General features: G+C 25.7%; 4 protein-coding genes across 9 annotated transcripts; 2 read left to right on the forward strand and 2 right to left on the reverse strand.

Moving 5' to 3' along the window:
* Positions 1–43: 43 nt before the first annotated feature.
* Positions 44–2407, reverse strand: LOC122851188 (mitochondrial fission regulator 2-like). 2 transcript variants are annotated; one of them, XM_044150264.1, is made up of 5 exons: positions 2207–2407; positions 1610–1782; positions 1383–1528; positions 1053–1302; positions 44–956 (listed from the first exon to the last, which is right to left on the reverse strand). In XM_044150264.1, the coding sequence occupies exons 2-5, from the start codon at positions 1780–1782 to the stop codon at positions 809–811; spliced, it is 717 nt and encodes a 238-aa protein (XP_044006199.1). In that variant the 5' UTR covers positions 2207–2407; the 3' UTR covers positions 44–808. The 2 variants fall into 2 exon arrangements, with proteins under 2 accessions (XP_044006199.1, XP_044006200.1); XM_044150265.1 differs by lacking the exon at positions 2207–2407 and adding an exon at positions 1897–1971 and having other exon boundaries at positions 387–956.
* Positions 2408–2814: 407 nt separating this feature from the next.
* LOC122851190 (PRKC apoptosis WT1 regulator protein-like) lies at positions 2815–5901 on the forward strand. Of its 3 annotated transcripts, none has more exons than XM_044150267.1 (9): positions 2815–3100; positions 3273–3444; positions 3560–3711; positions 3778–3916; positions 4013–4139; positions 4286–4393; positions 4742–4782; positions 4853–5006; positions 5100–5901. In XM_044150267.1, the coding sequence occupies exons 2-9, from the start codon at positions 3428–3430 to the stop codon at positions 5283–5285; spliced, it is 924 nt and encodes a 307-aa protein (XP_044006202.1). In that variant the 5' UTR covers positions 2815–3100; positions 3273–3427; the 3' UTR covers positions 5286–5901. The 3 variants fall into 3 exon arrangements, with proteins under 3 accessions (XP_044006202.1, XP_044006201.1, XP_044006203.1); XM_044150266.1 differs by having other exon boundaries at positions 2845–3100; positions 3557–3711; XM_044150268.1 differs by lacking the exon at positions 3273–3444 and having other exon boundaries at positions 2845–3100; positions 5100–5715.
* A 173-nt stretch (positions 5902–6074) lies between these two features.
* Positions 6075–7678, forward strand: LOC122851192. Its single transcript, XM_044150273.1, has 4 exons — positions 6075–6282; positions 6350–6446; positions 6544–6639; positions 6699–7678. Exons 1-4 carry the CDS (start codon positions 6211–6213, stop codon positions 7097–7099), a joined length of 666 nt encoding a protein of 221 aa, XP_044006208.1. The 5' UTR covers positions 6075–6210; the 3' UTR covers positions 7100–7678.
* On the reverse strand, positions 7149–24320 carry LOC122851191 (dual specificity protein phosphatase 10-like). Of its 3 annotated transcripts, none has more exons than XM_044150270.1 (6): positions 24166–24320; positions 22913–23219; positions 22586–22741; positions 18347–19294; positions 10440–10889; positions 7149–9226 (listed from the first exon to the last, which is right to left on the reverse strand). In XM_044150270.1, the coding sequence occupies exons 2-6, from the start codon at positions 23007–23009 to the stop codon at positions 8916–8918; spliced, it is 1962 nt and encodes a 653-aa protein (XP_044006205.1). In that variant the 5' UTR covers positions 23010–23219; positions 24166–24320; the 3' UTR covers positions 7149–8915. The 3 variants fall into 3 exon arrangements, with proteins under 3 accessions (XP_044006205.1, XP_044006206.1, XP_044006207.1); XM_044150271.1 differs by having other exon boundaries at positions 22913–23216; positions 24166–24319; XM_044150272.1 differs by lacking the exons at positions 22586–22741; positions 22913–23219; positions 24166–24320 and adding an exon at positions 20592–21112.
* Positions 24321–24503: the final 183 nt, after the last annotated feature.

Raw genomic sequence — 24503 nt, forward strand, 5'->3', positions numbered from 1 at the left:
AATAATAAATAAATATAAATGAATAACAAGCTAAAAAATTTTATAACAATAACGTTTATTAATTATTATAATCGTCATGTTGATAAAATCCTCAAGTACAAAACTCGCCTTGCTTACATATACGATCAGTCAGTCTCTAAAATGTACTTTACATGTTGTTGATGGATCATATGAAAAAAAGATCAAGCTACAAAATAAATATAATATTATATAATATAAACTTTATTTATTTTATCAATTGCACCCTCATTAATGGGTCTTTAATTAAATTTAAAATTCGTTTATTAATTTAAAAGCCTAAGTCTCCTTGAGTAAAAAAAAAAAAAATTTAATATCACGATGACACTTTTTTTTTTTTTCATATAAACAATTAGCACTTGTGACACAATGATGAAACAAAATTAAAAAAAAAAAAACAGACGATTAATTGAACAATTATTTTCTTTTCTTAATTCTTTCAACTTTTTTTTTTCTATTTTCAACTTCTAAAGTCTAAATCAGCATTGATATTATTTTTAATTATTATTATTAACCTGAGGTACCAACTCATTACTAAATTTCTTTTCAAAAGAATTAATGGAGCTATTATTATGGCAACTGTCAAATCAACTGTTGATATCTGCTTTAAATAATCTAATGTGCTTTTTTGCTGTTATTTCGAAAAGAAAAAAAAAGAAAATATATAGCTATATTAATATATGATATGGATTGAATGACAAATATAATAATCATGTGTCACACGACATTATTAATTTGGTTATTTCTAATGATGAAAAATGCATTATTATTATTATTTGTACTGTCATTTTCAAAATGAATCATCCATATTCAAGGCAGACGAGTTTCTTGAATCTGGCGATGTCATTGCATGATAACGTTTACGTAAAATTTCCTGTAAATCAGTGCAAGGACTATTTTCACGTTTAGCAGCACGCAATGGACGTCCACCAGGTGATCTATAAATTTATCAAATCAGCAAATTAATAATTAAATTTCTATTCAATAATAATAATCATCATCATAATTTGAATATTATTATTATTATTTATTACCTTTCAACAGGTTTCAATTTAATTTTATCAATATCCTTGAGCATATCACCCATTGATTTTTGTGCAATAAGTGGTTTTTTACGTTCTTCTAATTTGTGATCTTGTAAACTTGATCTTCTGGCAATATGTGGTGTTGATGGTGGTGGTAATGGTGGTGGAGGTGGTGGTGGTATTATTGGTTTACTTTTTATATTATTATTATTATTATTATTTGAATTACCATTTGACATTAGAGATGTTGTTGAAGAATCTATCAATTTAAATTATTATTATTATGTATTATTATATTATTTATATTATTATTTATATAATTATTATAAATTGTCTTACATGGTTGTTTTGTAGTTGTTGATTTAACAATAACAGACACTTGTGACCTCAATTCTTGAAGCTCTTGTTCCAATGCTAAAAGACGTATTTCTGATCCAAAACTAATTGGCTCTAATAAATCTGGTTTACTTCCAGATAATCTACCACTAATTTAAAATAAATAAATAAATAAATATTATTTAGTTTTAAATTATAAAGAAAATAATAAATAATAGGTATATAATTACTCATTATAATCAGGTAATGTTCCATTTGTTTCTTCACTAATCATTGAATTTGTCATGGAATGCAACGATGTTACACTGACATATATTTTTGGTGGTGGTGCAATTGGTAGAAATGAACCAATACGTCGTACAATACTTCGTCTTTTTCCACATAATTTTGGTACATCACTCATCTAAAATTTATAATTTAAGTACATTTATTAATTAATCAACAACATCAACAACAACAACACATTTTTCTTGTTATTAAATTTAAAATGATATTATTGAAAAATTTAACAACATACTTTTTTAGTGTGTCTATAGTGTCTCAAATATAGTTAATTTAAAAAAAAATAAAAAATCATGATGATACATCTAGGAAATGAGAAATAAAAATAACTCAAAAGTTGGCCAACAGCTGACGACGACGACGACAGGTTGTTGAGCCGAATATTATAAATGTACAATAATTTTTCATTAAACAAAAATATTATCCAATGATAATAATCATATGAATATGACAATAAATTAAATTTTAATTAAATACATTCAATATGTAAAGACAAAAATAAAATATTTAAAAATTGTTAAAAATAAATACTTAGTTTGTCTTACCTTAGACTATCTGTAAATTAATTAATAATTATCCAAGACTCTCTTTTAAAATTTGTTGTTTTATTATAATTAATATATTTATTGCCGAAAAAATAATATTGAAAATTGAAATAAATAACGAGGCTATTTATATTCTATTGCAATTTGCACACATCAGTTTGCATCAGTTTTACAAAGTTTTACACAATTTTAGCGTGGTATTAACAGCGCCATTTTATATTTTTTATTTATTTATTTTTTTTTTTTCAGCGCCATCTTTATATATCGCTAAATGAAAATTGACGCTAATAATAAAATTTACATGAAAATAAACATGAACGAAATAAAAAATAAAAATTAACTCTTTTTTTAAAAACATTTTTAAAATAATTATTGATAATTATCATCAACAACAGGGGGGGGGAAGGGTTCAGACAATTCTGAATTTACCAGATGTCATCAAACACACTATAATATACATTATAATCATAATTCGTTATCTTGTATTTCAATATCAATAGATGTAAAAAAGATGATTTTGAATTTAAGGCTGATATTTAATGTGCAAATTAATGACAATGTAAATTTGCCTTCAAGATTTTCCCTCTCTCTTGCAAACGTGTATTTTGTTGTTGTTGTTGTTGTTGTATCAAATCAAACGTTCAATAATAATTATTATTATTATCATCATCATCATCTCACAAATACACGACAGCTCTCTCTCTCTCTCTTTCTCTTGTCATATGACAAATATTATTCAGTGTGTTTTGGATTGACAGCTGTCAATTGTTGTAAATAACAAGTGGCAAATTAAATAGACAATCATTTTATTTATAAAAAAAATAAACAATAAATAAAAAATTATTATTTTTAAATAAATAATAATTAATAAATAAATCGACATTAACAACCCAGGTAAGTTATTTTTTTTTTACAACATATCAAGTGACTCATCTATACCCGATTGCCGATTATAGATTAGTTAAAAAAAATAAAATAATTAGCTTTTTTTTTTTTTTTTTTTTTTCTTATGCTACTTATGTACTTTTTCTGTGTTTGATTTATTTATTTTTTTTCTTGTTTTTAGAACAGTCTCCTTTTTTGGCTAAGAAAAAACTTGGTTAATTATATTTATTTATTTATTTATTTATTTTTATTTTTATTATTTTATTGATTGAAATATATACTATCTACTATCTTGCTGACGAGGTAACAAAAACATCCAACCAAGTCTTTGTTCAGATGTCTCAATATTTTTAGTAAGCTTTATTATTTTATTATTATTTCATTATTATTTATCATTATCATTAATAAAATATGCATCTTACTTATTGGTTTTGTTTTTAATTATTATTTTTGTTTTGTTTTAAGCAGTGATATTACCGGCATGGCGTCAAGCTCAGTTAGCCAAGAAGATTTTGACAATGATTTTGAATTAAATTCAAGAAGATCAAGAATAAGAACAGCTCGTGCACGTATTATACCACCAAGAACTGGCGACAATATAACAGCTATTAATTTTCAAAGTTTGTCTATTTTATATATCATCAATAATAATTGACAATTACATAATAATTGTTATTATATTTTAGAAAATAATATTGATGGAGAGGATCATCAGGGTGTTTGTGAATCTGGTGGTAATTCAACAAATGTCTTGCCAGTTGATCATGATAATAATCAACAAAATAAACCAATAATGAGAAAACAAGATAAACGTGTAACAAGTCGGTGAGTTATAATAAATATAAATTATTTATTTCCTCTTGGATTTTTCCTCTTGTTCCTAATGTAGATCTAATGGATAAATGATAAATCTGGTTCTAGTGTATCAAGTGTCGTGACCTGTTTACACAGGCCAACTCATATCAACAAGGGCAAGCAACAACGAGATCGTAGAAAATTAAGAGAAAAAAGAAGAAGCACTGGTGTTGTACATCTACCATCAACTGAGGTATTTAATAAACCATGAAAATATACCTATTATCGATGCATGGTTTATTATTATTATTGATATAAGATATTGTACATGGAAAAAATAAGGTTTGAATTATTATTTATTTTATTTATTTTATTAATTGCATTTGATGGATATCATAGAGTACAGGCGGTAGTACTGATGAGGATGAAGAAGAAGTTGGTGGATCGTGCATTGAGACTAAACACAATACTCATCATAATGAATTTCTCGATCATGATTTAATCGAAGTAAGTTTTTGGTTTCTTTGTTGTATAATTCTTAGCAGATTGTTACTGTTTTCTAAATTATATTTTATTATTTATTTTTTGTATATTATTTATAAGTAATATATTATAACACAATACTCATCATAATGAATTTCTCGATCATGATTTAATCGAAGTAAGTTTTTGGTTTCTTTGTTTTTATTATTTTTGTAATTTTTTTTAAATTTATAATTGCCAGGTTAGCAGATTGTTACGAGCTCAGGCAGAAGAGTTTTCTTTTTTTTTTTTTTTTAATTTTAATTTTAAATATTATTTAATGCACATAATATATATATATATATATTTTTTTTTCAATTATTTTTGTTGCAGGAAAGAAATATCAAGGTCTACACACAGAGAAGAAATAAAAGGTAATTTTAAATTAATTTTTTTCTTTTTTATTAATTATAGAAATAAATTAAAATAATTATTGAATTTTAGTCACTCGGATTTGGAGGCAGATGATGAAGAATTTGATTCATTAAATCAATCAGACAGTGTCAATCAGTCTGATCATGGTAATCATGCAGCACAAGTTGATACAATTCCACCAAGACCAAGAACATCAACACCAACTGGTGATACCACTCAAGATGTAAGTATTATAGAAATATTATTATTATTATTATTTAAAAAAAAGAGAGAAAGAAAGAAAGAAAGAGTATTTAAATATTAAATTAAATTACAGTTGATTGAACATGCACATGCTGAAAATAGAAGACTTCGTGCTCTTCTTGAAAATCAGGATCAAAAAATACTTGCATTACAAACAGAATTGTTACAGCAACAACGAGAAATGACAATGGAACGTGAAAGATTACGTGAAGAAAATGCAGCTCTCATCAGGGCAATGGCTTCACTTGCAAGTAATTAATGTTATTTCATCTATGTTTAATTGAATTTTAAAAATTATTAAATTAACAAAGTCAAAATATTTAAATATTTAAATAAAATTTCATAAATATATAGGTATATTTAGATTGTAATTTGATTAAACAAAAAAAACAAAAATTTATTATATCAATGTTTAAACATTTATGATTATTGACATTTTATCTGTCAATTGAATTAACGTAGTTATCTTTTTTTTTTACTTCAATTTTTTGAGTCTTTTTTTTATCTAGAATTTGAAAATAATATTGACATTTACATTTAATTAGAGACTGACAATGAATAAAAGAGAAATGTGTCATACGATTGGTGATGATTGATGAATTTTCCATTTAAAAAATTTAAAGTTGTTTGCATGATTAAATCTTGAAATAAATTGTATTTAAATTAAATAATCTGCGAGACTGAAAAAATATGTGTAAAAAAAAAAAAATTAACCGACAATGCGATTGACTAAAAAATATAATTAAATGAAAATATGTACACAATCAATTGTTATGTTTAAATAAACAATAAATAAATTGATCATGTCGATAAGAAATATATTATCTTATTTTTTACTTGCTTATTTTATTTTGTAAAAAAAAAAATAAAAAAAATTTAAATTAAATTATCATTTTTTATTTATTTTAATGTTTTTTAAATAAATAATTAGTAATTAATTGCTATTTCTAAAAGATTTCTGAAATTCTCGTTTTATTCAAGTCGATGATAAAACGTTTACAGTTTTCTTCGTTTCTCATCTGGATGAATATTTAAAAAATTCTGAGAGTGGGGACGCCAACTGTCTTTTGTTTTTTTTAATTCTTTAGACAATCGTCATCATGTGCCGGTTTTAATGAAGATTATCATTGTCACAGTAAATATATACTCTATTAATAACTAATCAAAAATAAAAACAATATAAAATGGCCACTCACTGTTTAATATATCCATTATTTTTTTTAATTGTCTATGCTTGTGTCTCTCTATTCAGTTGGGTATGTTTAAATGTCATTTGTTGATATTATCAATTATTCATTAATAAATATATTATTTTTATTAAAGATGTGGCCATCCATTGATCCAATGTTTCATTGTGAATATAAGAAACACTCAGCAGCATGTCACAGAGATATAGATAATTGGAAAATTCATGGAACTGGTCAGCTTTAATTCCATTTAATTATATTATCATTTATTCATTCGAGTGATAAGTAATTTAATTTTATTATTATTATTTATTTATTTCATTTTTTTAGTATCTACTTTTATCGAATACAGAAGCAATGATGAATCACTGTTATCTGTTATTTTAATGTGGGATCAAAATGTCATTTACAATAAAACAATATTAGGTAAGCATATTAATCATTATTTTTTAATTTATAATAATGGTATTTTTCTTTTTTTCCAGAAAAAGATATTTATGTAGAAGCTGAAATTGATACTTTTGCATCATCAGTTATATTTCATCTTTATAATTTATCAACAACTGATGATTTTCATTTGTGCCTTGAAATATTGGAGGAAATTTGTTGGATGAATTTCAAACAAAATGCTGGTTGTATTAATTTTCCAATGAAAACACTAACCGATAATTTAATTGTCCACAAACCAGCTGATAAATTAATCTATTTTTCATCAAAAAATGATCAAATATTGTTAAATTTTGTAATCTCATTATTTATAACATCAAGCCTTGTGTCAATGATTTTTTTTATTAAATTAGCTTATAAAGGAAAAAGCTTACAAAGAGAATATCTAGATGATGATGATGATGATGATGACCAAGTATTGATTGCTGCTGAAATTTAATTTTTGTAAATATAAATAAACTTTTTGTTAAAATAAATAAATCATAAAATAGACATAAATTATTTATTCAAAATTTATGCAACAGGTACTATGAACACATTTATCTTTGCCCTGTTTTGTTTATTTTATATTTTTTGTTTTTATTTAATGATAATGATGATAATATTTTTACACAATTATTATTTACAATTCAGGCCATTTAACAATTATTCGCTTTCAAATTCACAATATGTATTATTTTTTTTTTCATTTAATTTACAAGATGTACAATTATTAGCATTTTATCAATGCCGAAACGAGCAAGTAGTATACTTTATTATTATTATTATTTTTTAATACTATTTTACAAGATGTAATCACCTCTCTTTAATATATTTCTTTTTTTTTTTTAATTTCATCACGAGAAAAAAGGCGACAATCTGATATGTACTCGTTTTTTTTTTCTTCAATTCTATTCATTTTTTAAAATATATATTTGTTACAGCGATTATTGTCATTTTTTTAATTTTAATTTTTCCCCGAGGATGAAAACTCGAGCCATTCATTTATTTTGCCGACGTTGGCCATGGAATTACAAGTCTCGTTTTCAAAAAATTATTAAATTATTATAATATAAACATATTTTTTCATCAACATCAAGAGATCAGTCATAAATGGCTTATTATTATTATATATATATATTTTTTTCTTTTTTGGTTAACAATTTATATTACCAAAATGTTATTTCAATGAAAAAATAACTGATCTCGATGATGAATTATTTTAATTAAATCTAAACTATTAAATTAAAAAAAAAAAAAAATATTAATGATAATATTATAAACATAAACCTCATGTCTTTGATGATATAATTTCCCCGGTATTTTCACACTTGGATTAACAATAAATTCAATTTATGTTGTCTTATTATTTTTAAATCAATTACATGTTTGTTTATTTTTATTTTTTTTTCATTTATCCCAACAAACGACTAGATCACCATGATTTTTTCATTTTTTTTTTTAAATTTTGTTTGTTGGATCATTAAAATAATCTTTTAAATGCTATTAAAGAAAAAAAAAAAAAAAAAACCATTACTCAAGGATCGAAAAAGAAAAATAAAAAAAAAAATTAAGAAAAAGTTTCGAAAATCAAAATAAACTAAATTAATTTAATAAAATTCTTACAAACTAACTTTCAACCTCAAAATATTTCGTATTAATAATTAATGTATGATTGTTGCTAAGGTACACTCTCTCTCTCTTTTTTTCAACTCAATTTTTCATAAATCTCATAAGTACTCGTCAACACAATAAACCGACGTACATACATTACTATTATTATCATTATTTATTTATTTTTATTTTTTTTTTTTGCCATTTAATTTCTGGATATAATAATTTTTCATAATATTTATTAATTTTTTTTTCATAATAAAAGTCTTTAAATTGTTGAGGTTAAAATTATTAAACAATTAAAAATAATTACTCAACTATATTTGTGCATTTATAATTTCAAGACCAACAAAAAGGTCTCTCTCTCCCTCTCTCAGCAGCAGCCGAGCATATGAAAATAATCATATAGTTTCACGTATTTACATGATCATCAATTAACATTTTATTTTTTAAATTATTAGCTACCTCACTTTGTCTTGCGCCATCAACAAATCTTGTCACATACATCATCAAAATAGATATATATAATATGTAATACGCGCCACAACTCGATTATATTAATAATAATAATAATAATAAAAGTCACATTTTGAGATATGTAATAATGAAATAAATTTGAATTTAGCAATAATAATAATAATAATAACAACAATATGATTATTTTAAACGCCCCAACTTGATGTTACACTTTCGCTATATTGTTGATGATTTTTTCGATACTGATTAAAGCTATGTAAATCTTCACAGCTATTATTTGTATCTTGTATTTTTAGAGCTTGTTGAAGTTCAAGTAATTGTCCCATAAAATTAAAATTTGGACTTATTATTGGTCTTGCTGCTTTGACAAAACTGTATGCATTAACTAATGATATTTCTTTGTGACGCATAACATAGGCAATTGTTATTGTTGCACTTCTTGATATGCCAGCTTGACAATGTACCAATACAGTGTCACCACATATTCTTGCATCCTCTGTAACAAATTAAATTTAATTCAATTAATTATAACTATTTTTATTGATTTTTATTATAATATTTTGAGTTTATATTAATTCTTAACAATTGAAATGCTGGTTGACCAACTAAATGTTTTTGTAATTTTATAACGCAATAAATAAATAAATAAATAAATATATATATAGGGGACGACAATGACAACGACGCTATCGTATCACTTGGCAGTATGACTCATTTTAAAATGTACATTCTCAATTATAGCAAAGTCCAGGCTCAACAAAATTATATATATAAGTATATTGTTTTTTTTTTTTTTTTTTTCAAATTTTTTCATAAATAAAATAATTTTATTATTGTTGTTTTAGTGTCAACTTTCACTTTTTCATCATTATGACAATAAAAGAAAATAAATATTTTTCTAGGAAACATCCTGGCTGTTAAAATGTTTAATAACATAGTTATAAAATATACCTATATACTTGATCTATTTTGATAATAAAAAAATTACGTTAACATAGATGCATTGGTTTACAACGGAAATGGAACATAATCAGTTGTATCCGGTGGACCATTGACTGCAGTGTATATTCATCATCCACATACAAACATCATTTAATGCAGGGAGATACGCGTATTAGGGGAGGAAGAAAAATAAAATAAAATAAAAAATAAAAAAACACCAACTTCCCATTCATGAAAACGCATGAGTCACACGCACAAATTCAACGTCCTTCTCTCTTTGGCTATATACTTGTCTCCCTTATATTATATTATATATATATATCACACCATCACCTGGTTTTTGATCTTGGTGGTGTGTCCATGTGAGTACACAACACAAGACCCCTTTTTTTTTTTTTTTCTTTTCCCAATGTGCAACTGGTGGAATTTAAGCAACAATTTTTTTTTTTTTTTCATTATATGGTTTATACTTTCCCCTCGTATTTTCTAACCGTCAAGAGAACCCCAAAACAAACCCCCCAAAAGAAAAAAAAAATACTCCGGAATACTGATGCGCGTTTCAAGCATAATAATAATAATAATAAATTTATTTTTTCCAACTCAACCACCAATGAAATAAATATTAAATTAAAATTTCAACAGGTCAATCAGACCGTAAAATATATAGGTATATATTCCAACTGTGCAGGATAATGAAATGGATGATTGATTCGTTTATTTATTTAAGATGTAAAAATATTAATAATAATAATAATAATAATAATTACCAATAAAGTCATAGGCTTGTTCAAAGTACTGCTTCAGATTTTGTTGACTAGAATCTGTTGCTGGTAGTTGTAAATATTTAATACCACTTTCTTCGTGATAACCAGGTAATTGTGATGTTACATTTAAAACTCTTGTTGCATTTATTTTCTTTAATGTATCAATATTGGCAGCATCAGTACCATTGCCAAGATATAAAAATGGTAAAACACGTGATGCTGGATGTGAATCAATGTCATGTTTTGTTAGACTTTGTTTACCATTGTTATTATTATTATTGTTGTTGTTGTTATTGTTGTTATTAGTGTATTGACTATTTTTCATAAATGGAAAACTAGAAGAATTTTCATATCCATTTATTGTTGATGGATCAACTGGAAAGCCAGAATTTTCATCACGTAATGTTGCTTCACATAAATTAGGATGACGATTTTGAAATTCTTTATGACCTCCTGTAAAAATAAAAAGAAAAAAAACATAATTAGTTAATTAATTAATTAAATATATAAAAATTATATTTTTAAGTTGATTATTCATCATCATCATCATTATTATTATTATTTATGATGAGTATGTGTATTTGGATAATGATGGAATCGTATTTCCAGGAAGTTGGGACTTGATGATGTCATTGAGAACCCTGTGTGTATTTATCCTTTGAAAAAAAAAAAGAAAAAGAACCGAAAAAAAAAAAACAATAAAACTACAGGAATATTCTGAGAAACACAAGGTGAAATTATAAATTATGGATTTTGTCGTTCAAAGATCATCGAGAAAATTTTCAAGGCTTATGAAAATGAGAAAAAAAAAAAAAAAAAAGAAATTTTCTTTTATATTTTTTTCAGCGGGACTGCAACCTACCCCAGGTTTCCATGTTATCGAAGGGCACCAGCCTCAAGAAAAGACAGGGTGGCTTTCTAATCCTCATTTTTAAAATTTATCTCTCAACAGCACACACAATAGTCACCAACCAAACTGTACTTTTTAATTATTATAATTATTTTTCACTAATTTACTGTTGTAGCACTACTTTTTTTGTTTATTAAATTAATAATTGTCAATAAATTATTTTGAATTTATTTAATTAAATAAACAATTTAGTCTATATATATTAAACACAGTAATGATATTGTTGTTGTTGTTGTTAATAATAATATGTTAAATTTCAAGACAGAAGTGCTCAGAATGCTCGTACAAATGCGACTGACCAACAAATTCGACAGCAATTCTACACGCAGTGTATTCACACGAGACACCGTGGATGACTCACCATGCTCAATTTTCATTGGTTTATTTTATTTTATGTGACGTCACACAGTGGGAGAATCAGGGAGAATTGAATCTCCGAACATTCACGAACATTTACGAATAAATACAAACAATATTCATCTTCTTCCTCGTTTATGTATATTATTTATTTATTTTTATTTATTTAATTTTAACTTATTATAATGTTCTTTTGACCTTGTCCTGAGAATAATTTCAATTTTTTTTTTTTTTTTTTTCTATTCACCTTATATTAATGATGATATTAATTGCAACTTTTGAACTCAACAGGTTAATTTTGTTTTTCTTTGAATATAATTAGTCATTTTTTATTTTACATGAGTAACAAAACAATTAACTAGAAATTATTTATTTACATCAAGGATAAATATTTGTCATGATTTAATAACAGTGTATACACCTCTGATGATAATTAAATATATTAATACAAAGACAATATTATTTTGTGGAAAAAAAAACAATAATTATATTGTTAAATTATTTAATAATGAAAAAAAAAACACCTAAAAGATCATGATGATGATGTATCATCATTGTAAATAAATTTGATTATAATTAATGGTTGAGACAGTGTGTTGTCTGTTGTCGATTACGATGACCCATTGTTTGATATTTAAAAAAATATAAAAATGACTCATAAATGACCAATTATTATACTATATATTGATATGAAATTTGTATTTTTATTTTTGGATTTGTCATGAATAAGCCATGAAGAATTAAGCATTATTATTAAATTAATGTGGAAAATGAGCTACATATATTGTTGAATTATTATTTTGATGATGGAACAGATGGATCTGACTGAGTGTAACTTATTTATAAATAAATATAATGCTTTTGGATTATTTGATATTTGGTTAATATATAAGTGTGTCAAAGAGACAGACGTCTTTGACACGCTTCATGTTCACACTGTGTGTATTATATATATATGCCTATATGATGCACCAATATTATCAGGAGGGTTGACGGTTATCATGATGTAGGGAATATTATGACTCATCGTAATCGGGTTTGTGGCTGATTTATCTAGCCTAGGGTCCATCAACAACAACAACAATATTTTGTTTATTTATTTTTTTTATACTTGGGGTTTTTATTTTTCCTTTAATTATTATTTGACGTAATTTATTATTAAAACGTGTGAAAATGTACGTCATTGACTCGTGACAATGTAAAAACTATTGACAGTTTTTTTTTTTTTTATTATTTTTTATTTTAAAATGATTCATACGAAGAAAAAAAAAGAAAATAAAAAATCAAATAAATAAATAAAAATGATTCATTGTGTATTTATTTGATGGAATCATTAGATTATTATTCCAGACATGGAATATTACAAATTAAGAACATTGAGTCATTAAACTGTTTCACTAATTAATTAATATTTAATTTATCATTTTTATTTTTATGGAATCTATTTTAAATAACCCCCAGGATTGTTATAAAATTAAACGACATGTATCCACGTGGTTGGTGATGGTCCATGAATAGCCCAACACACACACACAAAATAATCCAAAACTTGTGGTGAATCATTATTTCGAGTTATAATTTAATGTTAATCTCGTTTATATAGTTGGTGTAACATTCATATCATGCACATTCCAGCTTAAAAAAATGAAAATTTTTCATACTAAATTCCGGAGCATTTCTTTATTTGTAATTTATCTTGGATTTAAGTTTATTTATTTTATTTATTTCACGTATTTTTTTTTCTTTTTTTTTCTACTTTTTTCGTGTGAAGGTCAGTCAGATCACCAGGAGGTGATTCACATTAAAACGTTAAAACGATTATACAGTCATTCCTTTTACGTGTCTTTGCATTAACACACACAATAGACAGCACGTGTCTCACTATATATGTGCTTTTTTCTTTTCTCATTTTCAACTTGTTAAGGTATTTTTTATTTGTCATCAGTCATCACCATCATCTTGTTTTTCTTATGACTGGAAAAATTATCAAAAACTTGCGAGATTAAATAATATTGCGGTGACTGCAACAGTGAGTCATTTATTTTGTCTACTTTTTAGAAAAATGTATTTATTCTTTATATTGTTATACATTTTGTCTATATTAAAATTTAAAACGAGTTTATACATATACATATGGTGATTTAAATTGATCGAGGAAGTGCGTGGGTTGTCATGTGGATTAATGAAAATGGTTGTATATGCGTATAGTAATAAGGCTCAACGAACGAGAGCCATATATATAAAAGTTAAGATATAGGTAGAATGGTGAATAATATACGAGAGAGGCAAGTCCTGAGGACGCTGGCAAGGCCGAGGTGTATAGACAACAACGACAACGACAACGACTACGCGAGCTATAGCTGACTATACATCAAGGAATGCTGTTCAACAACAAATTCAATAAATTATTTTATTATTTTTTATTCAATAATTTTACAGTTTTAAACATGTTAATTGTCATGGCTGCAATCAATCTTAAATTTTATTTCTAAAATTCTTTTTATAAGTTTTATGTTTTTCCAAGTTTTTTTTAAATTTCTATGGATTTTTTTTTTTTTTTTATGACTTTTTTAACTTTTTTTTCGTGATAAAAATAACAAAAATGTGTATATCTGATTTGACAGCGCCCTAAGGGGAAGAATGAATCATCAAGATAATGATGATGATGATGATGATGATGACGAAAAAAAAAAAATAACTCACTGAAGCACTACTTTTAGCCCTGATAATAATTATCAAGATATTTTTTTAAAATGTATACATGAATACATAACAAGTCGCAAGTAAAATAATTTATTTTCAATAATAAAGTATATATAATTATTGTTCGTTTCGCTCTGTTGGATATTTAGTGAAATTTATAATGAAGAAAAAAAAAAAATTAAAATATCACAAATCTAGTTTCGAAACTAGAAAATAATGGAAAAAAAAATAGTATTGTCAATAAATATTAGCAACAATTGAATGGATGAAAACAAGTGGATCATAAAGTTGAGATAAATGTTATTTGGCTGATGACTCACAGTGAAAGTAAGCTATAGTTTGTACACCATAATACCATATACATATATAATATCATTGAGTCATTTATTCAACAACCATAGACAAGACTAGACACACAATAGAAAACATCTATTGTTCAATATTTTCCCATGAAATCAAAAGACAAAAATGTCACGTAATTTTTAAATATTTTCCCCTTTACCTGCAGTATTTTTTTATTTGGAAAATTCTTTTAGAATTGTTGACTGTAAAAAATCCAAGAAAATTAGTCTAATACACTTGTCAAGTGTAGACTCACGTCGTCAGCTATTTCGTTTTTTTTTTTTCCAAAATTTGTAACTATATGTATATGGTTAAAAAATTCCGGAATAAATTATATTGAGTCAGTTTGTTTGAAAGAGCTATACACCTCATGTTTACATATTGCTATTTATATGTATTATTTGTCATAAATTACAATTGGCGTCTTGTGTTCATGAATAATGCCAAATAATTGTTGGTCAGTCTACATGTGTATATATAGGCATGACGTGTTTTAGCAAAAAAAAGTAAACTTTGACATGGAAGAATATTAAAAACTGGAAAAAAAAGTTGACATATGCGGATAACTGGTGATGAAATTCACTGACAAAGAAAACAACAAAAAAAGCAAAATTTCAAGGATCTATTGTATATAGTAAAGTTCGGTTATACATATATACACTGATGTACAATTTCAAAGATCATTCATCTCATTTTGAGGGTACATATAAGCAGTCGTAGTGGCAACGAATAAGAAGGGGTGTGGTATTGGTAATTCCACGTCATATGCACTTGGTATATTTATATATGAATAAAGCCTCGAGTACCCCCTCATACCAATTTTTCTTTCATATATATTGGGGGAGTAATGGAAAAAAAAAAAATAAAAAAAAAAGGGTGGGTTAGTCATTGATACACTTAAAAATACATCTGATGACTCACATAATAATAATAATAGTAATAATAGTAATAATAATTGTAATCAAAAGCTGCAGCTGACAATGAAAAATATTAAAAATTAAATTAAATCATTTCAAAAGAATAATTTATTTTATTTATTATTATTAAATTATTAAAATTGTAAAATCATTATACTTTTTTACTTTTTTGATAATTAAATTTACAAAAAAAAGCTGAATGAATTGATGACATCAAAGTTGTGTTCAATGGAAAATAACTAAGCCATATTATTAACATAAATATATATAATACTGTAATTGACATTCTTACAGGTCAACTCAAACTGAATGAAGTTACATTTTATTTTTTGTTATTCCATTTACTTGATATTTAAATATTATGATAATCATCATCATCATCATCATCATTATCGTCGTGTGGATTTATGAATGAATGATACAAATAGTCAGCTATATGTATATATAATAATGCAATATATTCTCTTGTTGTTTTATTTTTTTTTATAAATAAAAAATAATGATAGTGATGGTGGTGTGTATGCGATTGTAAATCGTGTAACCAACTTATATACAGGAAGTATATATTATATTGATAAGAAAGACAGGAAAAGGGGACGCATCAATTTAAATTATTCTCATCATCATAAAATAAATTAAAATAAACTCTAATTTTTATATATATAAGGAAAATTAATAAATAGGTATATATATCTCATTGTCGAAAATTGTAATGTATTTTTGGAAATATGTACAGTAGCAGAATGATGATTAGTCATGTTTAATTTTCCCCTTTATTTAAATACCTGCTATGTACTATTTGTATAAAAGGACCACCAACTCCAAGTGCGGGCATTGTATATAAATGTATACCTAGTCTGGTTAGTCATCAACAAAATTAAATAAAAATAAAATAAAAATAAAACAAAACGATAAGGGATAGAGATAGAAACCCTTTTGTGGGCAGGTATCACGAGGTGGAAAATCATTTGAAAATCTAAAAAAAAAATAAATAAAATAAAAATATGTATGTGTATGTGTGTGTGTGTGTAGTGACAGTGCCAAGTTGTCTGTTTGAAACCCCTATATACAAATATACAAAGTTGAATATAGTCGGGGAACTATAAAACACGGATGAGTCACCGACCAAATGGAAAGCTTTGAGTAGTATATTTATCCTGCACTCTATTTACAAACTAAAAATTAAAAAAAAAAAAAAAAAACAAAACTAGTGATGAACCATGTGTAAATTAAAAAATTATACTATATTGTTAAATTTATAAAAAAAAAACTTTGATTACATTTATATATGATTTTATTTAGCCAAAGTATTCAAAGTGTTTTGAGAGCAAGACACATCCCCGGGTCAATCGTTCATGATGATCTCAGAATTGTTGCACAACTTAGCAACCATCAAAATTACAACTACTCGTTTGCAACATTTACTATCATCATCATCATCATCATCGTGGTATATTTATGTGTATATGAACACATTGCCTTGATGGCCTTATCTTCACAGACATTACGATATCAAAATGCACAGTTAATTTAGCAAGCCAATCAAAATATAATATAATGTGATAACAAAAAAATATACACGCACATTTTAAATGTATATCACTTGAAAAATATTTTTTAATAAATTGATCGGACATATAAAAATAAATATATTTTCCTATATAAAATAGGTCAAAAATTTATGTAATATTTTTTTTGGCAATTTCAATTGGTTGCTAAATGAAATCAACGCCAATAATCTATTTCTTTTTTTTTTTTTTTTTGTTCATGATGAATGAGAGATAAAAGTTTGTTCAACTAAAATTCAAAAGACAAATGGTGATGGTATAGATATAAATTTAAGTTGACGCATAAATGATAAATCATAAAATTCATTTAACAATTCAGACAGGTGTCTTATTAATATTTATAAAAAATATATATTTGGCATTAATTCAAATATAATTATTATTATATAAAAATTATGTAAAACAATCAAGTTCAATAATGAATAAAAAAAATAAAAGTAAAATTAGGTCATCATGAGTAAGTTGCCATGGTGTCTGGAGTATTAAAAAATAATAATATTTCAAGTTTTTTTTATAACCAAAAAAAAAATCTTTAAAAATCATGAAAATTTAGAAAAAAAAAAAAAAAAAAAAAGTTGTGCGCAAATTCAGCTGGGCTATTCACGTCGTCTTGAATATGACTCATTTCTATGAATAGAGATCCCTACCTTGCTCGTCCATCGCAATTTTTATTCCATTTTTTTTTTTTTTTTTCATACCCCCCTTTCCACCTCTCATCCATAAAAACAATTCAAAAGCCCACTTGAACTCCCACTAATTCCACACACGCACACACACACACACACTATCATCATCATCTGACAAACGTCCTTCATCGTACGCGTCTTTTCCGCTTGTATATATATATATATATCAAATAATCATCGTCTATTTATCCATCATCTTCTTAAAGAATAAAAAAAAATAATAATAATTAAAAGAAAATTTATTTCCTCAATGATATTTCATGAATTTTTGTTCTATTAAACCTTGAATAATAATTTAAAAAATAAAAATTTGTTTATGAAAATGTTGCCAGATATATATTTATAGTGCATTTGTTTACCACGTGGTATACTAAGTATTGCATGATAATAAATTATTAAATATATATAAAAAAAAAAATAAACTCACCAAGAAGAAAGACTGGTACTTTATTGTCCTCCAATAATGCAACCATCAATAAAAATAATGGACTTTTTGAGTGTAAATCATCAATATTTGTTGTTGATTCATCATACAATATAAAATCATGTAAATTTTTAACGATACAAGTATCATTATCAAATTTAGCTAAATCAGCAAGTACACGACGACTTGCTAATCTTCGTTTACATATACTTGCACCACAATTAAAATTAACAGCACTCTTAATATGATTCATATTGTAACTTGTAAAACCACGACAATCAAGTATCATAAAATCATTTTTATTATTATTATCATCATCATCATCATCATCATCATTATTATTAAACAATGATAATTTATTTGCCAATTCATCAGCATTTATAATTTTAATACTGTTTATAATTAATTGACGTTGTAATGTTGAGTCTTCATTGTTTGTTGGTGATAATAATGGATTACATGGACTTGATGGTAAACTTGTGGTCTCCAGTTTGTTGCTGTTTTTTTGTGGCAATGTAAATGGAAATAAACTTGTTTGTCGACGATAATGTAAACGTTGATTACCACGATAATTTTGTTGACAAATATTATGTATATTTGTTGATGATGAAGCTGATGATGTTGATGATATATCTGATTGTGGTAATCCACTGTCAATACTTGTTGTACTATTGTTGAAATTTAAACATTGTCTCATTGAATTATCAGTATCTAATGTTGATGTTGATGATGTTGATGTATCACTTGATGATGTTGGTGTTATTGGTGTTATTGGTGGTAATGGTGATGTAAAACAACCAGTTGGTGGACCAGGCTCACTGAGACTACGATTTAATACAAGCTTGAGTTTATCCCGGGAACGTAGTGGTGCCGTTCTCATCGGTGGTTCACAAAACACCAGGGTCGTCATTTTTCTGACGTCATTACCGGATTTATCAAATCTAGATGAAACTGCGCAAAGCAAATATAAAATTTTATTTTTTATTTCAACAACAACAACAATAATAATATATACATGTATAGTGTAATGATAATAATTATTATTATGATGATGCATTTTTTTATTATCTACTATATTGACAATTTTATCATAAAAAAAAATAATTAAAATTATTATCTTTGGTAAAAAATATAATGATTCACATTATTGATAAAAAAAAAACAAAGAAATGATAACAAATTTTTTAGAATTATATTAAAATTTCCAAGAATTTTTTTTACTGTACATCAAGGTTGTATGTTTGACCTTGATTGATTGATTAATTATTGATGATTTATTTATTTTTTTTTGTCGAGATAAGAAAAATAATTAAAATAAATTTATATTAAATACAAAAAAAAAAAAAAAAAAAACCCTGATGAAAATGCAAATAGCAATGTGTGTAATTAAATTAAATTAAATTATATTATTATAAAAAAAAAAAAAGAAAAAAATGGTAATGTTTAAATTTAAAACGAGATACTCGTGACGATGACGACGATAGCATCTATCTCTCGTTTATTTATTATTATATTTTTTTTTTTTCTTAAAGATCCAAAGTTTATGACTCAGCCCCTAATATTAGAAGGTGCATGCATGTGTGTGTGTGTGTGTGTGATATAAGAGAGAAAGAGAGTGGGGGATCATGATAGATGCGAGAGAAATCTCTGCGAGATGAAAAAATAAAAAAAAAAAAAAAAAGAGAGAAAGATAACGAAAAAAAGAAAAGTTTTTTTTTTATATTTCTCGTTAAAGTGTGTGTAACTGTGTACGATTATACGATTATCAGCGCCACCGTACGCTACAACTAAACAACCGACATATACAACTTTAACATCATATATTTATCCTTTTTTAAATTTCAATTTATAATTTTTTATATTGCACAATCAATTACTCATTATATCATCAATATAAATATTTACTCGAAATTTTTATTGAAAAAAAAAATACAATTTATTTTTTTTTTAAATTTTAATTATACATTTTTTTTCATAAAATTAAATGGAATTTTCCAGCAGTACAATGCGTCCATCAAGAGACAGGTGTATTTCGAAAAAAAAAAAAAAAAAAAAGAAAAGAAGAAGAAGCAAAGAGGAAGATACAAGAAAAGCAACAAGCAACAGTGATGCACCTGTTTCATCTTTAGCAACCCCCTTTACTCTCCCCCCACCCCCCCATAAAATTTTCTCTTCTTCCTCTTCCTCTATTTCCTCTATTCCCCTTCTTGTCTCTTTATCACTCATTCATCCCTCGATATTTTCCTACCTCTCATTTGAATTTTGAAATCGTCCAATTTTTTACTCCGTTTTGTTATTCAATAATGTAAAGCTGCTACTACTACTACACAATTATTATAATATCCACTTTTGTTTATTCAAATTATCTCTTTGAAAAAAAATTGTATTATTTATTTAATAATAATATAAAGCATTAAAACCCAAACAAATTAGCTTCAAGTAATCACCACGCATATTCCGTTCTTTGATAATAATGAACATATTTTTTTCTTTTTTTTTTTTTTTCTTTTCCTTGGTATAATTTGCAAATACGTTATTATAATCACACTTGTTGAATAATTATAAATTATTATTATTTTTTGATCATTTAAATTAATGTAAAAGAAATATATCAATTTAATTTATCATCATGAAAAATTAAAAAGTAAAAAAAAAAACGAAAAAAAAAAAAAAAAAGTTAATTAATATTAATAAAAAATTAAGAACCGGCAACGACCGATGCTGAGCGATGACTGTTCTCTGGGGCCGGTTGAGAAACTTGGGGAACTCGCGCGTCACGGCCTTCTCAACACACAAAACGGTCTCGATTTTTTTAATGTTACCTGTGTTGGTGCTTGATATTACTTGATGCCATATGCGATTGCTCTTTCACGTACACACATTCAATTAAACAAAATAAATAAAAAAAAAAACAAGAAACACTTATATATACACTTACTGAGTCACGTGGATTCTCTCTCTCTCTCTCTTTTTTTTTTGCTACTTGAGACGTTTTTATTCATTTATTAGTGATAATTTCAATGTATTAGTTTGATACGTATGCATGTACATATATACCTAGGCCCAGACAAGACAATATAATAAAAAAAAACATAAAAAAAAAATGTCAATGTTTGAATTATGTTGGTAGTGTGTGTGTGTGTATTGAATGTGTTTATATGTATATATATGTGTGTGTAACTTGTGGATAATGCCTCGTGGTACTGTCTTCCTGCTGCTGTTGCTCTTGCTGCTGCTGCTAGTTACAACTTGGTATGTATATGTGTTGTTGTTGTTCTTGTTGTCTATACATGTATATATTTTAAACACACACACACTGATAGTGTATGAATGTATTGCGCGGATGAGTCATCCTCAATGTACGAGGCGCTGGTGGTATCGGTCACGACACACAGCACACACCAACAGTGGGGCAAAGAAAAGGAATTGAACGTTTTTTTTTTTTGTATATATAGATATATACGATCCAAAGAAAACGCAACAGAATTTTTTAATTTCGACCTCCTTCTATTTTTTTTTTTTTTAATATAATGATAATGATAATGATAATGTAGGTGGATATACTTATGAATTGTATATTTGTATAATTGCAATTATTTTTAGGTAATGCGATGATAAAATAAATATATAAATATTTCAAACGAGGACATCATGCAGCCATCAAATATTTATTTGTAACACAATAATTATTAGGTAGCAATATTTATTATATTTTTTTAAGAGATAAGCTCGAGACACTTGTGTTGTCTTTGATGATATAAAATTGCGATTTTATTTGTGACACTGATTTCATTTGATTGTAATATCGATATGTACTCATTTATTTCAAATGTATACTTAATTATTATTTTTTTATCTGTATTTAAGCTTGTTCTCATTTTTTCAATTTTATTGACAACAATTTCTATTATTTTATTTTTTTATTTTTATTATTTGATAAAGACGCACACACACATATTGTGATGATGATAATAATCAAGCTGGATGAGTCATACTACGTTGGAAAATTATTATTGGGAAAAAAAAAAAAAAAAAAAGAAAAAAGTCACACGTGTCGCGTTAATGTGCAATATAAGAGTTTTTTATTTTTTCATGCTTTTTAAAAAATTATTATATTTAAAGCTATTGCTTCTATTATATCTCAACGTTTTGATAATATATATATTTAAAAATCATTTCTCTCTATATATGATGATGATGATGTCATTTTAATATTAATATTAAATAAAATAATAAAATTACCTTTGTAGGGTTGATATGTTTGGCGTTTAAATGCAACAAATGTTTTAGTTAATGAAGGCATGTCTTCTGTATTTTTATGACTCGATGATTTAATTGATTTTTCCTGACACTTGCCGACTGATGAGCGTTTATTATTCGTTTGATTTTCGTTGTCAACTATTGGAAAAAAAATCATTATTATTATTATTTTGATGATTTATTGTTGTTGACGTATATCATTATTTTAGTCCGCAATTAAATTTAAACACGTAATAATAATTATTATGAGACACACAATATACACTAGTCACAAATATATTATTATTGAAAAAGTAAACATGAACTTACTAGAAATATTAATTTCAGTTGAAGACAATAATTCTTGTCGATGGTTCGCTGTTGACTGTGCAGAGTCTTTTGAATTTTTTGATATCTTTGTACTCATCTCTCCTTTAAATATATATTTTTATTTTTATTTTTATTTTTTTTATAAAAAGAGTCGGAAAGTAGTCTCCTTCATTCCCTGAGTCACGACGAACTCGGAAACATTTGTTGAATGAAGGTCAGGACACCACTACACTCCAAACCACTATGCGTAGTTTGTTTTTTTTCTGTTGCTCCAATTGTACGTCGTACAAAATATCCAGCTTTACTACTGAATGACAAAAAATAAAAGAAAAAACAATAAAAACTTGATTAATCATAATCTAAAAATTTAATATTAAAATTTTTTTTTTTTTTCATATAATATTTTTAAATTTAATTTAATCATCAGAATTAAATATAGCTAAGCACATTGACTTTAGTTTGAGTCATGCACCAAATGGACCTTGACAGCCAGGAACTCATTGACCAAGGTGAACCAACATTCGCTTTGTCTCGTTAAACGAAAAACTTGTTAAAATAAATAAATAAATAGTTTTTTTTTTCAACTTTTTATGCATGCAAGTTGTTATCAGCCCTTTTTCTTTTTTTTATATAATTTTTTCCAACAGAATAAAATACATCCATATAAATAGCCTCACGACCGCATTTGTATTAAAAAATCGATTAAACTTGTGTGTTGGTTGGTATATATATACATGACAACTATTTTATAATATACATATATAGATTTTAAGTTATTTATGTATATAGAAAGCTTTTATCATCTCTTTTATTTTTTTTGAATTATTTTTTGCAATGATTTAAATGCGAGGGGGCACGGGTTGCAAATTAAATGATTAATGGGTCAAAAAATAAGTGGTATCTTTCAATGCCACCTGAGATCCAATAAAAAAAAAAATTGAAAAATTAATTATTTATCACTTGAATTTATAGTTGAAAACATGTGTGACGAGTTATTTTTTTAGATGGTGTATTGATATGTGTGTATGTAAAAAAAAAAAAAACATCAAGGGGTGAAAATAATTTAGGGTGAAAAATAGTAATTAGGGTGACATACGGTGCGTGTTATACTGATAATATTATTAAATCACATGGGTCCATGGAATATAAACTCGACATCTCATGCTTCAATTGATTTTTTATTTTTTTTAACTTTGCAACAACATTTATTTTTCATATATAATTTAGTTTATGAAGAAGGAAGAAGAACTCACCTTGATTGATATATAATTAGGTTTAGTTGCGTATAAATGATGATGTTGTCTACTGTTTGATGGTACAATTGATACTGACATTTAATATTTAGTTTAATATTTTGTGCTCATCTATAATGTGTCCTAGGCAACGATATTGTTTCGCAGGCGCATCATCAGAACACCACCAACAACCAACAACACTTGAACATTGTTTTCTTGTTGGTGCGCCAGCGCGTAAAATGTACATGCTTACATTTATTTATTTATTTTATTTTTTCAACAGACAAATCAATACATTGTAAATTATAAATATTATATTCCATCTCAATATTATAAATGTTGATAAATTTTATAAA

Source organism: Aphidius gifuensis, linkage group LG3 (genome assembly GCF_014905175.1).
Source record: "Aphidius gifuensis isolate YNYX2018 linkage group LG3, ASM1490517v1, whole genome shotgun sequence".
NCBI lineage: Eukaryota > Metazoa > Arthropoda > Insecta > Hymenoptera > Braconidae > Aphidius > Aphidius gifuensis.

Bases quoted from the DNA above. Each gene is read 5' to 3' on its own strand.
- LOC122851191 (XM_044150270.1), bottom strand. From the start codon at position 23,009: ATGAGTACAAAGATATCAAAAAATTCAAAAGACTCTGCACAGTCAACA. The intron at 22,742-22,912 runs GTAAGTTCATGT...TTTTTCCAATAG, and splicing joins AACTGAAATTAATATTTCTA to TTGACAACGAAAATCAAACG. The intron at 9,227-10,439 runs GTAATTATTATT...AATTTGTTACAG, and splicing joins ACAAGCCTATGACTTTATTG to AGGATGCAAGAATATGTGGT.
- LOC122851192 (XM_044150273.1), top strand. From the start codon at position 6,211: ATGGCCACTCACTGTTTAATATATCCATTATTTTTTTTAATTGTCTAT. The intron at 6,447-6,543 runs GTCAGCTTTAAT...TCATTTTTTTAG, and splicing joins TTGGAAAATTCATGGAACTG to TATCTACTTTTATCGAATAC. The intron at 6,640-6,698 runs GTAAGCATATTA...CTTTTTTTCCAG, and splicing joins TTACAATAAAACAATATTAG to AAAAAGATATTTATGTAGAA.
- LOC122851190 (XM_044150266.1), top strand. The intron at 3,917-4,012 runs GTGAGTTATAAT...ATCTGGTTCTAG, and splicing joins GATAAACGTGTAACAAGTCG to TGTATCAAGTGTCGTGACCT. The intron at 5,007-5,099 runs GTAAGTATTATA...ATTAAATTACAG, and splicing joins CTGGTGATACCACTCAAGAT to TTGATTGAACATGCACATGC.
- LOC122851188 (XM_044150264.1), bottom strand. From the start codon at position 1,782: ATGAGTGATGTACCAAAATTATGTGGAAAAAGACGAAGTATTGTACGA. The intron at 1,303-1,382 runs GTAAGACAATTT...TTAAATTGATAG, and splicing joins AACAACTACAAAACAACCAT to ATTCTTCAACAACATCTCTA. The intron at 957-1,052 runs GTAATAAATAAT...ATAAATTTATAG, and splicing joins AAATTGAAACCTGTTGAAAG to ATCACCTGGTGGACGTCCAT.